Genomic DNA, 15,769 nt, shown 5'->3' on the forward strand with positions numbered 1-15,769 from the left:
CTGAACCACAACTGGAAAACTGACTGGATGTGCATCATATTCATGAAGACATCTGTCTGTTTACAAAATTATTATTTTCTTTTTTTCCGGGGAATTATCCTCTTGTGTTTTCTTTGTGCAATTAATAACAAAGGTCAGAGTAATCCCACATGTCGTAACCAAAGTATTTGAAACAAGAAACAAGAAATGTTCCATCAGTGAGATTCAACCAATTCAGGATTGCATGGCATGCAGCGCTCAATATGTAAGATTTGAACACTCTAGATTGTTTATTTTTCCTTTAGGCACTTTGGTAGAGTAGATATCCATCCACTTGAGTTTGGATTGCAGGTTTTCACGGAGCTTTTGACAGATCTAGGCACTCCTTCCCAGAACAGGTATTGCTCAGCATCAGTGGGTAGCTACACTCATACCCCCCACTTAAACCTTAAAATACAATACAGCTTTCACACATGCTGAAAAGCTGAAAAACGAGATGTGTAATTTATGCCAACTCTAAAAGTATTAACAGTTTTGCAATGTAGTAGGCAGAACTTAATTAAAATTTAGATGCTGAGTTTAGATACTAACTAGGACAAACTGAGACAGATTTGACCCTCTCTTCATATGCACTATGGGGACATACTTAGCAGTTTGTGTATGGTAGGAATGGAAAATGAAAAGCTTATTTCTTTTTTCTGTATTATTTATTTGGTACCTTCATTTACTTTACAGAATTGTCTGACTGTATCTTTATGTCCATGACTGTGTAGTTTTTTACGTGTGTTAACAACTTTCAATAAATCTCAATTTTATAATTTCACAGCATTATAAAACAGAATAGAGAATGTTTTAATGGACAGTAGGTTCACAAGCATTACCAATGCATGTTCTTCCATCTTCTGCCAGCTTGTAAGGATCAGTACGGAGACACTTATAGCTGCCTTTAGTGTTAATGCATTTAGCAGAAGGAGAGCATGGTGGATTAATTTTATTTTCACATTCATTGATGTCTGCAAAATGAATACACAGGGATCAATAGTCATTACAAATTACAGAGAGGGATTAACACCTTATCATACACACCTTGCACAGAAATGAAATGTATGCTTTCAATGACACAGAGATACTGACAAAAAGAACCTCATTGTTACTATTCAAAGAGAGGGATTGTTTGAGGGGTGTAGGGCTTGTTTGGGGGTTTATTTGTGAGGGTTTTTATTTTTTTTTTTGTTTATTTGGTTGGCTGGCTGGGGTTTTTTTTTTTTGTTTTGTTTTATTTTTTTTTTAAGCTGAAAAATGTGAAAAAGGAAGATTTTTTTTTGTAATCTACCAAAAGCTACAAAGAGCAATTAGCAGTTTTCAAAAATGCAAACTGTAAGCTTGAGAACACTTATTTTGTGTGTTTATAAACTAAGACTTCGAGTTCCTCTATAAGCTTTCCCCATACTGTGCTCTACAGAGACATTGAAAATAAGAACACTGGCACAGCTTTGTATACTTCTGGGCATGATTCTGAAGACCAAAGATTCAGATTAGCTTTGGTTACAAAATTTATAACAGTAATCTGTGATATCACTGCAAAGACAGTTGTTTCTAGATGCTGCATAAGAAGTTCTGTGAAATGACAATATCCTGACAGAATGTTGAGCAGATGAACAATTATCCATTGGAAAATGTACATAAACGTATTGTTCCTGAGGCCATTCAAACCTTTCACTCTCAGATTCTGATTATGTGATGAGATGGGAAACAGTGTGGAGTGCAGGAGTAAAAGTATTCAGTGAAGGAAAGAACTGAGTCTTTTCCATATTTCTGCGTCTTTCTTTCTGTGTAATATTTATTTGCAGACCTGGATTCAGTTGCCTAAAGATAAGCATCCAGTGCTGTTTTAGATATTTTCCCATTGGCTGTATACAGTATTTTCCAGCTTATTTAATGTCTCTGACCCATGTTCCTGGAAGCACTGCAAGTCCATCTGTAGGCAACAAGCTGAGCTTTCAGTATCCTCTGGTTTTGGTTATAGTCCTTTCTTTTCCTTCCCTACTACAATGTTTGATCTACTACTTCAGGCAAAGTAGTTCTTTTGATCAGTATCAGAAACAGACCCTGTAGGAACGATTTTCTGACTTAGTTTAGTGCTGTCACACAGACCACTTAGGGAATTCTATCACTGGAAATAGGATTAGTCTGATCCTCTCTTTAATTTTAATACAAAACAGCATCTGCGTCCGAAGCTAGCCATCACCTGGACAGTCAAAAGATTAAACTTTTAAGGAACAATCTTAGACTTAAGAAACACTAACACTAATAACACCTCTCTGAAGCAGGAAGTTATTCTGAATGAAGATGATTGAATAAATATTACTCCCTTCAAGACTACATTTTGGGTTAATTCCCATTGGCTTCATCATCATCTGGGAAGGACAACCTGCACAGGCTCTGCCTGCACTGTAATCCAAATATGCTATTTCAGCTTTTGTAGATCCATAGTAGTGTGGTTAACTAGCTAACTTTTTTTCCGTCATTAAATAGTGCATGTCAGATTTTATCAGCCTACCTTACAACTCTGAGAGAGCAGTGTTTGATTAAAGCAAAATAAACAGAGCTATCTATCAAGAGTAGGATAACAATATAAACAAGGTAGCATAGTCTAGCTCTGAATGACTTCTTGAATCAATAGAAATTATTTCTGTCAAAGTTAAAGTTAGTAAGCAGAAATTAACAGCTCTCAGATTCCCATGCTTTTGCCAGCAGGCCACTCTGTCTTTTCCAGAGCAGTATATAATTTTGACACCATCTGCAAAAATGCCAAGCTCTATTCTCCTTATTATATTGCTTGATTTATTCCTAACTTGCTGAACATTTAAAAGAATGGGAACATATTGCACAGACATACATGGAACAAAGTACTTTCTGCTGTAAAACTCAAGTAACATCTGCATAAGTGGGTTTTGATGGCTTTCTTTTAATAAAGGCATTGTTTATTTAATATATATGCAGCAGCTTCTTTTCCTATAGCAGATATACAGTCTTTTGTTTACATTACTGAACATAGTAAAAGAAACTAGGACAAGGAATGATTCGTTCATATAACTTATTTATTCAGTTTTCTGCCAGGGCATTAATCTATTGAAAAGATTTCATTATAATTCATTTAACAGCTTTATTTCTTTATATGGTATTTATGTGGGTGGAATTCAGTAGATAAATAGGATTCAGATAAAAGAAAGAGCTGCAAATTTAATTTGATTTTTTTCCATACCAGGTATACAATTAGAATGAATAGCCTTCTATTCTGCTGTCACAGAAATAATGATAAGCAGACTATTGTGGATCAGCTGCAGCACTTGCATTCAAATAAATTTACCACCATCCATAATATATTCCTAAATATGGCCTTTTCAGGTTTCATGTTTGCTGATGCTCTTATAAAGCTGAGCAGTGAGTGTACGTGTATATATGTATATATATATATACATATACACACACACCATTAAAAGCACACACATTTCAAAATGTGAATAGAAAGAATTCATCCTTCACAGCTGTGAAGAGTGAAGGCCTTGTAAAAAAATATTTGCAATATTCTCTTTCTTCCTATAATTTTCTATTCAACAGTAAAAATAAGGCAAAAGGAAAAGAGAAAAGAATAATTAAAATAACAGAAATGCATTCCCTCAAAAATGTGCATGAAAGTTGAAAGACAATATATTTTTACTGATTTTCACCTGCTCTGTCCAGGACGACCACTGTTTGTCTTGCTTTTATATTGCATGTAAGTGGAAGCAATATCTAATTCTGATTTACTACCTTTTCTTCTAACTGCTTGCTAATAGACTAAATCTTTCTTGATCAGGTAATTTTTAGTGGCATTTTTCTTTCATCATCTTGATTGCTGAATCAGGATGGGTAGAGACTTGAGATAGGAACTCTGGAGCAAGGGGAGCTTCAGATTATCATGTTATTGTATCTGTAAAACCTGAAAGTTGGCTACAAGAGAGAGGGAGTTGACTACAAAGAGGGAATTCACTTCTGATGAGCTGTGCTGGACTTTAGCTTTAGAAAATTCAAAACCAACAAAAAAAAAAGATACCTATACAAACAGGAGCCTCAAAGTTCCATCCTTTACTTGTGCAGGTTAATTGCTCTTTCCCTTGTAACTGAAATCCGTATTGACATGAATAAGTCACTGTGGATTTTCCAGTTTCTGAACAGTATACAAAATCACCATTTTCTACACTCTTTGGTGTTCCACATATTTCCTCTACAAATAAAAAGACTGTATTACAAACTTCAAAATAATTATGACTTTACCCTCACAATGATGGCCAACATGATTCTTCATTACTGCTACAAATTAATTTAAATTAAATTACTCATATGCTTTAAGGTGATCAAGAATGTAATTGCTCATTTCTGGACAATAATTTATACAATGATTATAATTTATAAGGAATACCTCACGTTTGGCTTAGTTAGCATTATCTTCTTAATTAATTAATGTTAATTATTATAATAAAATAAATATAATAAAATAAAACAAAAAATCAAATAATAAAAACATTATTATTATCTACTAACGGCATGTAGTGCACATATTTTCTTTCATGTAAGAACTCAGTTGCCATAATGTCTGGGTATCTCACAACCCATTCATGTTATCAGAATGAAGTTGAAAAGCACTATATTTATTACAGAGGAAACTGAGAAAGGAGGAGAGAAAGACCTAGATCTCATTTTTAAGTGGTAGAAATACCAAAGATCTGCATCAGACCAGTGATTCAAGACCTGCCGAAACCAAGGTCAGTTGTCTAATTACTCTCCTTTCCCATCAGAAAAGATAGGTAATTACCATTTTACCTTCCTGATAAAATTCTTTCCAAGCATTTAAATTCATCCCAGGTATATTGGCACAATGCTTAAAATCCTGTGGAAACTTTCCAAGTTGAAAAGCATCTTCTGGCACTTCAGAAATTCCTGTATTATCACAAATCACGCGGGACAATGAGTGCTTCTTGAGTTCATGTTTTTGAGCTTCTGTGAAAACATTATCATTTTCCCACCAAAATCTGGAAGAAACATTTTGAAAGTATCAAATTCAAAGAGTTGATTATTCTTACTTTCACAATACCCTAAGTAAAAAGCCAAAAAAAAGAATTTCAACAAATGTAGGTGAATAAAATAATAAAAGTAAACACCACTATCTGCAGACTTAAATACCCAGCTTGAAAGACACGAATAGGCTAGTATAAGTCTGACCTACTGGCCAATTCAGATGATGTGTTAAAGAAGTCAGATGGTTAAAATTATTAATCAGTCACATTTACAAAATTTTCATTGATGTTACAGGGCCACAAAAGTTACAATCCTGAAGGGAAAATTTGGAACTGGGTTCTTTATCTTATGTGCTCCAGCATTCAGTGTGCAATAATAAGTTGCTTTAAGCATATATTACAGGAGAATTACAGGAGTAGCTATAATAGATTTCCCCATACCACAGTTTTTGAATTCTGCATGCTATTACTGAATGGTTCATATGAAAACAGGGATTGCTGAACAGTCCTCTGTTTAATATGGAGTTCTTAATTTGCTAAAAAAGCTTTAGATATGCAGATTAATTATAGCAGAAAATTGTAAGACAGCAATTGTGCTTTTGATCATACAAAAAAGTAAGCTAAGAGGACTGGCTTTAACAGAAAGGAGCTACTTTTTCCATGTTGTTAGATTGGGAGTGCAGTGCCAGAGCAGAAGAATGAGTTGGTGCTACCAAGGTGTATCTGTTATATTATATATAATATTTGTGTGTGCACAAACAAATGTATATATGTTTAATGATAAAAGGAATGGGAAAAAAAAAACACTGGGAGAAAAAAAAATGAAAGAGAAGATAAACAGGATCATGACATGTCATGAATGGCAAAATAGTATTTCTGGAGAATCTGACAGCATATATGCATTAGTGCATTAAAAAGTGTTAAACTCTTAAAATGCTAAGATAGTTCCCTGTGGTACTCAGGCCAATTAGGATTTTCCCAAATGCTAGACAGGATTTGTGGTAACATGTCCTAGGACTATTAGCAGTAGAGTATGGATGTGTTCACATTGTACAAGTTGACTGAATGTTTAACACAGGACTCAGCAGTCCATAGTACTCGGGGAATATGGCTGGAGTTTCTAGAAAATCCTATGTTTTTTTTTTTTGTTTTACTTTTTTTCTGATCAGAAGTAAACAGCAGTTTTGACTGTGGACTCTGTGTAAACTTGGTATGTGTGAAGTGTGTTACGTTTTTTATGATATGGTTCTATGCAAATGGGAAGTCTGATAGTTGTGCTTCCGTTCTGGGCAACATGAGGGCTTCTAGTGTGCCCTGGAGGGCTTTTCAAGTCAAAATGGACCCTGCTGCCAAAGAAGAGTGTACCAGTTAAGTAAGGCAAGTGGATGGGGAATTTTGAAAAACTGTAGGCAAATGGTTACCTACAGCAGGACAGTCTGGGGAGAAACCTGTCCCATTTTGCCTACACTGCAGGGAGAGGAAGTCTACAGAACCAGGGATGGAGTGAATGTCCTACACCTCGCAGGACTTTGACAAGAAATGCAGGAGAGATGGAAGGGCTGAAGAGAGGTAAAAAAGAAAAATGTCTTTCTGCTATCCCTCACTTGCACATGGTGTCCAGACTTCAGAGCATCCTGAAACTTCACTGACTGTTCCCAGACCCTTTCCCATAACCAAAGCCCTTAAAAACTTGGCTCCACTCAGCTCTCCTATGCCTGTCATTTCCCCTTCCATGCACGTTAAAACCTATTCTACTTTCTTCACAAAATTCAGTTTTATATACACTGCTGAGAAGTCTTGAGTAGAAAATTATTTTTAATCTACCCATTGAATAAGTCTTTACTCTAGCAAAGGTTGTTCTGATTGATCTGTATCAGGTGAATTTTACAGTGTTAAAGTAAAAAAATTAAAGAGAAAAAAAAGAGGATCAAGTTTCCCTATTCCGGAGTGACAAAGTCAGTTCCAGAATTTTTGCCCAACTATTGCAAATCCTGAGGTCACAAAATGATTCAGAGTAGAAAGAGATAGAAAAAGAAAATCAAGATTCATGGAACAGAAACAATTTGTTCCAGGTGATTTGGCTGAGGTTGAGACAGTGCCTGAGCTTAGTACATTGGAAAAAGAAATCCCTTCATGTTCTGTCAGGTGACTGACAAAAGATTTTAAGTCTATCAGAATGGAGTTCAGTCAGTCAAAAATCCACTTAGTCCTGACTTCTAGACTTAAACAAGTACATTAGAAGAGGTGTTTTGAAATCTCTACTTACTGACATGTCAATTAACACATCTAGTAAGCATGTAGAGTTACTGGGGCAGATGTAGATAATACTGTATCAGACAAGGCACTGCAATTAATGCCAGACTTTCATTCTTGAACCTACTGTGTGACAACTATAACATGTTGTTCCACACTACTAACTTCTCTTGGTTCCTTTAGTATTAATAACAAAGTACCACTTTATATTTAAGCTAGCTGACACAAACTTTATGGCAGAAACTTGGGGAATTATTTTATTACTAGACTTCTCTTTTTCTCAATTTGGAGATAATGTATTAAATTATACTTGTTTAAATAATGCTAGTTGTATTATAAGACACTGAATAATAAGTAGTGTCATAATGCACAGAATAATGGAAGTAAGGATTGGAAGGGCCTTGGTAGATTATCCTCCTCCAGATAGGGTCAAAAATGCCAAGTATACAATTCAGAAGACTTTCAACTGCATTTTTAACACAGCTGAGTGGAATGTTTGTTGTCTATCCAGTTTATGCTAATAAGATACCACCTTTATGAGTAACATTGCTTTTTCCTGTGAGCTAATTAATTAACATTTTAAAAGTTCAGATTTAAATTCTACCTCAGATGCTTGTTTACGTAATGGTTTCTTTCCACAATAGTGACTTATGAGAGGAGTTTAAAGGTGAATGTGAGGACCAGATGTACTTAAAACACCACTGTTAGCATGGTGTGAGCAGTTTAAAATTAGTCTTCCCCTGAGATTCAAAATTATTACACAAGTACATGCTGGAAATGAAAAAAAGCTGATTTTATAATTGCTTCAGGAGCAGAATCAAGATATAAACTGCATCTTGCACCCCTTTGTGACTGAAGCTTCATTTCTTCTTCCTTCTTGGTGTGGAGGGTTGTACTGGCGCAGGATCCTGGTGGTGGTAGTGCAGGGTTAGGTGAAAGGACATCCTATGCTGTGTCCAATGAGGCAATTCTGGGAGAACTCTGCAGTGCCATTTCACATAAGAACAGGTACATGGTGTTTTTATTATTCCCTCTAGGATGCCTGAATTACAGCTCTTTGCCTATCCTGTCTGACTTTGCTCTGGTTGCTATGGAAAATGTCTAGGTTCTTCCAATTCCTGAGTCCAGTGTAGGCCTCAGGGACTGGATAGTTAAAGGCTGCACAGTAGTATAGCCATCCACACAGAAGTTAGCTGCCCCTGCCACAATTAATTGCTGGTGGCAACTTGCATTTCCACTTGAGTGCAAAGTTGGACACTTTAGTACTATAGAAAAATAGAAATTTACACAGACTGAAGAGGAAGCAAAAGTTCACCCAACAAAACTGAAGGAACTAAGATAAAAGTGTAGAAGCAGCAGGAAATAATTTTTGTTAAGCATATTTTGTCTTATGTTCTGGGAAATGTCCTCAAATATCTGTAAAATCTCAATTGCTTCTGTGTTTTTTCACACAAATGCTTCAACAGTACAAATGAACTCACCGGTCACCATCCCTTAGTGCTTTCATTTGCTTTCCAATTATACATGCAAACAGGGGACCAGTTCTAGCACCTGGAATAAAGTCTTCTACAAGACCACCAAGCCAAACATCAATATTGTTAGGATTGTGGTACAATTCCATGATTTTTTCAGTGACGTTTCGATTGGTTATGACTGTATTCAGGTCAGTGTGAGTTTCCAGTTTTGGTAAGCCACAGAATTCTCGCCAGTCATTATAACCTGTAAACATTTTGTGGAAAAAAGACTAGAGTTGACTGTTAAGCATGATAAATGAAATTAACAAATTTAGAAGCACTGAATTCTGACAACCCTAACCATAGTCATAGGCATTTATGTCTAAAAATAGGACTATTATTATTGGTTAAATTGATCAGAGAAATGATGGCAGGATCTGAAACTACAGGGTGAATTTCTGCATCATTCTCCTGAAGGTAAACAAAAGCTTAAAACCATTCTCTTATATTTAAGTAATGAAAACATGATAATAGATACCAGGAACATGCACTATGTCTTGAGATTTCCAGAGTAGGTATACAGGAGTTAGATGAGAGTGGGCAGGAAATAACCTGAACGAAGTTAGTAACTAAAGCAATCTACTAAGCAGTATCACATTCCAGGGCACATGTCCAGCTGTCTGGAAAATAGATTTCTTTTACTTGCTTTTACGTTATCGCAATTAAACTCCCCAACATTCCAACAAAACTTTAACTTATGGTCTGAGACATCAAGCCTCCATTTCTAGCCTTTGATAGACAAGAACTTTAAACTTCAAGGCAGAGTCAGACTTCATTTCTACTGTCCAGGGCCAACAACTTGTGTATTCTTAGCTGTGGAGTCATACAGGAGAAATGGAGAGGGCTGTCACCCAGAAACATAACGCCATTTGACAATCAGCCAGTCCTTTCTTCCTGACTAACATGTCAGGCTCAAAGAATAGAAGAGCAGGCCATGTTTGTTTCTTAATCATGCAGAACAGTGATCTGCAGAAGGGCAAGGCACCTTTAAAAGTAAAAAGGCCCTGATTGCCATGAGGGTTTCTGCTTCTGTTCTCAGAAGCACACAGAACTGAAACCTACTGTATGTTTTTAACAGCTGTTGCAATCAAATTAAACTAAACTCCAGCAGTCCTCCTCTAAGCTAGTACACCCATGGCTTGACGAGCTAATGATACTTGACTGTTAGCTCAATCTTGTCCTGGGCTGACTGAAGTAATTAAATTAGTGAAGAAGCCAGGCACAAATATGTAATATTACTTAAAATGAGGTATACACCTAACTAAGTCATCTACACCACATGTAAACCACATGTACACCACATAGACTACATGGATACATCTCAACACCTCCTATGGTTGGAAGAGCCAATGAGGTTGTGTCTAAGTTGTCCTGTCTCACAGGCTGGGGGCAGCCTACTGATGGCAAGTAGCTGCTGCAGGCAGAAACCCCACTCCTCTGGAGCTGCTTCCAGCAAGAACAAGCCTCAGGTACCTACAGGGAGCACACCCAGGTCCACACACTAGTACTGTCCTAGATTCCAGATTTAACAGATTAATTAAATTTCAAATGCTGTGGAAAATTTTGTTGCTATAGAAGTTCAGAATATTATCAACTTATATTTAAAAAGAGACTGAAGTTAGTTCTCTGATTACCAAAGGTATTATTTAAAAGCTTAGTATTACATCCCAAATATAAACAGTTACAATTTAGTTACCAGTTGGAAGAAAATTCAAGAAAAATCAATAGACCTGGGAGTCCATGATCACGGCCACGCTGTAAATTTAATGATGATAAATCGAGTGATCCATTATTGGACAATACAAACAGTTTTTCTGTTAACTCCTCATTCAGCAGTTGATCTTGCACCTGCAGTTTTGCTGAATGTGCTAGAAGACCCCTTAGTAAAGGATCCAAGCCTCCTTTAAACACAAAAGTAATATAAGATTACATCATATATATAAACCATTATAACTTTCTTAACACACGTGAATGCATGTATATCTCCATGGTTTTTAAACATTGATCACACAGCTTTTACATTCAAACACATGAAAAATCTCTTTCAGGTTGAAATAGAAGTAATGGTGATATGAAAAGGCTCCATTTTCTTCTTCATGCGGAAAGAAAATTTGTAATCTGATAATATAATAATAAAAAAAAATTAAATATCTTCATCATCAATCACCAATATGTTGTCATTTTGCCAGACTGGCTTAATCTGGAGAGTAACTGTTGTCTGATTCAGACAACTACTTAACTCAGAATAATCATTCCAGTTCATGTTAGTACTCTGGAACCCATTAAGCAATTTAAATAAACGATGCAATAAAATAAATGTCCCTATTCTTAATTCAAGATAAGTAGCTTTGAAAAAGTTACAATATTCTGGAAAAAAAGCCACAAACATTTTAAATAAAACCATACCTTCTTTAATGAGCCTCCAAGGACTAAAGAAAACTTCATGCAAATGAAGATTTGGGAATTCTGGATCATCTAAATACTGTGCATTCAATCGCCTTACTATTGGTTGGATTGTTGCATGACCAAAACGAAAGGCAGCTGTTGAAAATACATTGGAAACTGTAGGATTCAATGTGGGATCATAACCTGCATAAGGGCCAATATACAGTTTAAAAGCATCTGGACCAATGATTTTGGGAATGTAATCTCTTAAAGTAATAATCTGAAAGAAAAGAAAAAAGAAACATTGATCATACAGTGTTTTTATAGATGTAATGATTCCTAAGTGATAAATGCCTTTTTCTTCACTCATCTATGCACAAGCATTTGGCATGACTAAGAGCAGTATAAACTGGCAAACATCAGTCTTATTTTTGCAATAAGGAGACAAATGACAGAAGAGAATCAGTGGCACAGCTCAGTATAGTGCAGCAATCAGGCCTCTGTTACCTCTTAACATAAACAGGACACCAAATGTTGCTACTTAGAATACATGGGGATAATTCAGCTCACATGAAGTATGCTGAGATTTAAAGCCTTTATTGAGATGATATAAATTGTAATGCCCTTTAAAATGACAAAGAAAGCATGAATTGCTATAAAGTCTTTAAAAAATGGTTATAGATATGAAGAGATTTGATTTTAAGATATATATTTCTGACTCAGATCCTTTCTGCTAAATATTTGAAAAGACCAGGCTTTAAAATTATGGTGCCCAGAATCCCTTGATGGATCTCTTATGCTAAACTCAAGCCAATTTATAGATTCTTAAAAACACACTTCAAAAATGAAAATGCTGATAAACGCCTTCTGTCAAATGATTTTGTAAGGTAATGGTATTACAATTGCATGAAAAAATCATGTGAGTAATCATGACAAAACTCAAACACATGGCTGAACTCGAAGTGTAATGGAACGAATACAAAATATATTGAACTCAATAAAATAACTTATAGATTTGATATAGTATGCTATAAAATGTGCAGACAAATGTGCTTTGAGCTTGATATGGTGCATACTGAAAAACTAGTTGGCATAAAATGACCTTATGAAAAACTTGTATCATTGTTTTAGGCACAGCACAGAGACAAGCAAACCTCTCAAGAATTTGCTCACTTTTTTCAGAAGGCAGAGGTAAAAACCTCTTTATGTTTTCAGGTTAGGTCATGCATTGAAAAAACATTTGAAGACAATATGTTAGAATTCCTTTTACAGCTTCTTTAATACAGCATATGAAGAAAATAATTGCTAGAAGTTCATACTGACACTATCATTTGAGAAGTTAACATTTCTCTACATTCACAAAGGTTTTGCAAGTTGAGAGTTCTTTCTAGTTTCAGATTCAGAGCTAGTTTTTACAAGCAAAGACTTTAAACAGAACTAGATTAGCCATAGACACAAACATCCTGATATGATTGTAACTTTTTGTTTCATTGTAAACAAAAAGCCAAGGTAAACTGCTCACAAAAGCCAGATTCACTGAAGGGCAATTCAGATTTTTCATTTTACCCAGAGATAAGATCTTCATTTCTTGTTTCCTTAGTGAGAGAAAAGGGGTTGCCTTTTTCAGAAATGAAAATCAAAGGACTAAGCATAAAAAGGGGTCTTATGCCTGCCTCAAGTTAGGAGAGGCATCTATTTGGTGAAATCTTCCACTGGCTAAGTAAGACACCTTCAGGTAAAGGTGATTTTTAAACAATACAGTCTAAAATGTTACCTACAGCAGAATATGATACTGCCAGAAAGAATCTGGAGTCTGGCAGAGAACCACATCTAAAGAAACATTCAGTATTTGTGTAGTCTCTGAATGTACCTTGCCTGAATTTGCCTGCAAGAAGTCAAATAGAGCCTTGCTAAAAGTTCTTATACCTGATCCATATATGTTTTAAAAAGGTATAGACAGTTGACAAACATCAAAGTTATTTCTGTTAAAATTCCTTTGCATGCACTCCTTGATCTGAGAGCGTGATTTGAAAGGTTTATTTCCTTTAATATTTCAACACAGTGTTTCTTCAACAACAGAGATTCACCTGTGGAAACAAAGGAACATGCTTGCCTAGAAATATGTCAGCAGAATCAGAGCCAGAAAAGCAGTATATGGAAAAGAAATGGAAAACAACTACAATTAACTGCTCTACTATTTATTCCTTACTTTGAATCTAATTATGAATATTAACTTTCAGATGTTTGCAGCAGTATAAGGGATTTATGGGTATATGATGAGTTCTGCAAGGTTCTGGGTGGACTCAGCTCCTTGTGGCATTTAAGATATTGTTTGTAATCCAAGCTTCTCTTAGGGTATGTTCATAGGGTATGTTCAGCACATCATAGCATCAATTCCAAGCTCTGTAGAAGCCTCATGAAGAAATTAATTTTAATCAATAATATCGATATTTCTACTGTCTCCTGGCAATAATTGTTTCGGTGGTATAATTCCGTGAAAATGATGATAAATAGGTGCTATCTTTCAAATGGAAGCCTACATGCTTAATGTTTAAATTACCTTAGTAGTATATATGACCACGTAGTAACAGCGTGATTACGATTTGAATGATATTCAGTTAGTCATATCAGAGAAAATAAAATTCTGATTTCCTGGCAGTTCATCTGATTACTTGCTAAGTACCCAGGCAGGGGCAGAATCTGAGTGATTACCAAGACTGTCAGAAAATGTTCTGTACAGATTTTATGTCATATAAGTCACATGTGCACTGTTTGTAGGAAAGCAATTGAATCCTGACATGCAAACACAGTAATCATAGAATCATAGAATAGTTAGGGTTGGAAAGGACCTTAAGATCACCTAGTTCCAACCCCCTTGCCATGGGCAGAGACACCTCACAATAAACCATGTCACCCAAGGCTCTGTTCAACCTGGACTTGAATACCGCCAGGGATGGAGCATTTACAACTTCCCTGGGCAACCATTCCAGTGCCTCACCACTCTCACAGTGAAGAACTTCTTTCTTATATCCAATCTAAACCTCCCCTGTTTACGTTTTAACCCATTACCCCTTGTCTTATCACTACAGTCCCTAATGAAGAGTCCCTCCCCAGCATCCTTATAGGCCCCCTTCAGATGCTGGAAGGCTGCTATGAGGTCTCCAAGCAGCCTTCTCTTCCCCAGGCTGAACAGTTCCAGCTTTCTCAGCCTATCTTCATATGGGAGGTAATACTCCAAGTTAAACAGGCTGTTAGCCTGAAGTGCAACTTCACTCTGATTCGGAAGGCAGAATTACAGGAGAGATTCCCAAGTGTCCTTATGAACTCAGCAAGCACCCTGGCTGGGTTTGCTTCCAGACTGGGCCTCCTTCAGCAGAAGTCAGCCATATATTAGATATTTAGAAATAGGTTGCATAATTTCAGATTATTTTTGAGAATTTCTTGCTCATGTGAAAGGTTATTTCAAATTTGGTGCAAAAAATACAGAAATTCATTTATCTTTTCATAAGGTTCAGCAGTCTTAGCTTGTCAAAACCCCTCCAGTATTTTAAAAAATGTGAATGGGGCACAGTTGATGGAAAAAGGAAAACTAAAGGCTGGAAGAGACAATGTAAAAACACACGAAATATCATAAAAATAAGTGACCAAAAGCGAAACTCATTTTTGTCATTGGCAAAAGGAAGGAATAGTATCTCAATTCCATGAGATAGTATCTCAATTCCAAGTCGTGTGGACTTGGTTTAAACCACGACACATGCAAAGGAATAGTATCTCACTGAGGTAGTGAAGAACCAACTGAACGAAGCTCCCCTACTTGAGAAAGATCACAGAAATAATAGAGAACAACAAAACATAACATTGATATTTAATTCATTAAAATGCTACACACAGTTGGTTTGAAGTTCTCACTGTAACTAAGTTCTAAACTTTTATGTAAAGGGTGATTATATGAGAGCTTAAGTTTAAATAAAAAATGAACACATTATAGTTCTACTAGTAGTCTGAACTACTCTACAATGTACTGCATCTACAATGTGATACTCTATAAACATGAGGTATCATATTGTGCAACACATACTCTTTTATAAAATCTATAGTTTCTCTATTTATCCTTTATAATTTCATAGAGTTTAACTCTGAGGAATTATCTAGTATTCTAATTTCACAACAAGTTTCATCTAAGTAAGTCATGCTGAGCCCAATAATTGTAGTTAACATATGTCAGCCTCAGAAGACACTTACTTTCAATGCACACCTAGGACAATGGCAGAGAAATAGAATGTGAGACACTCAGAGAACTCAAGCAGATGTAGAAGGAAATGAAATAACCACCTATCCACACACAAAAAAATAAAGGCAGTTGTCAGCTGTAATTGGGATCAACTGGTAGCAACTCCGTTAATTAAGAGATGGTTCTCTGATGCTGTGATAAATCAAAGAGAATTTGATTCAGATTGATCTGCAAAACTTCTGCTTCACTTTGACTAGTGCCATATCATTCAGTTTTCATAATCCAAACGGCCCATCAGGGGAAACAGTCTCTGGAAGGAAGAGCACACGTGCATGCAATTTTATTCTGCA

At 35.9% G+C, this 15,769-nt stretch overlaps 1 protein-coding gene across 1 annotated transcript in view; it reads right to left on the minus strand.

The window, feature by feature from the left end:
- Positions 1–831: 831 nt before the first annotated feature.
- TPO (thyroid peroxidase) overlaps positions 832–15,769 on the minus strand; it is a 41,449-nt gene continuing 26,511 nt past the window's right edge. The window contains 6 exon segments of the mRNA XM_031052734.2: positions 832–992; positions 4,076–4,246; positions 4,843–5,051; positions 8,771–9,008; positions 10,534–10,704; positions 11,210–11,468. Of these exon segments, the coding sequence (XP_030908594.2) occupies positions 832–992; positions 4,076–4,246; positions 4,843–5,051; positions 8,771–9,008; positions 10,534–10,704; positions 11,210–11,468 (1,209 nt within the window).

This window comes from Melopsittacus undulatus, chromosome 3 (genome assembly GCF_012275295.1).
Source record: "Melopsittacus undulatus isolate bMelUnd1 chromosome 3, bMelUnd1.mat.Z, whole genome shotgun sequence".
Classification (NCBI taxonomy): Eukaryota; Metazoa; Chordata; class Aves; order Psittaciformes; family Psittaculidae; genus Melopsittacus; species Melopsittacus undulatus.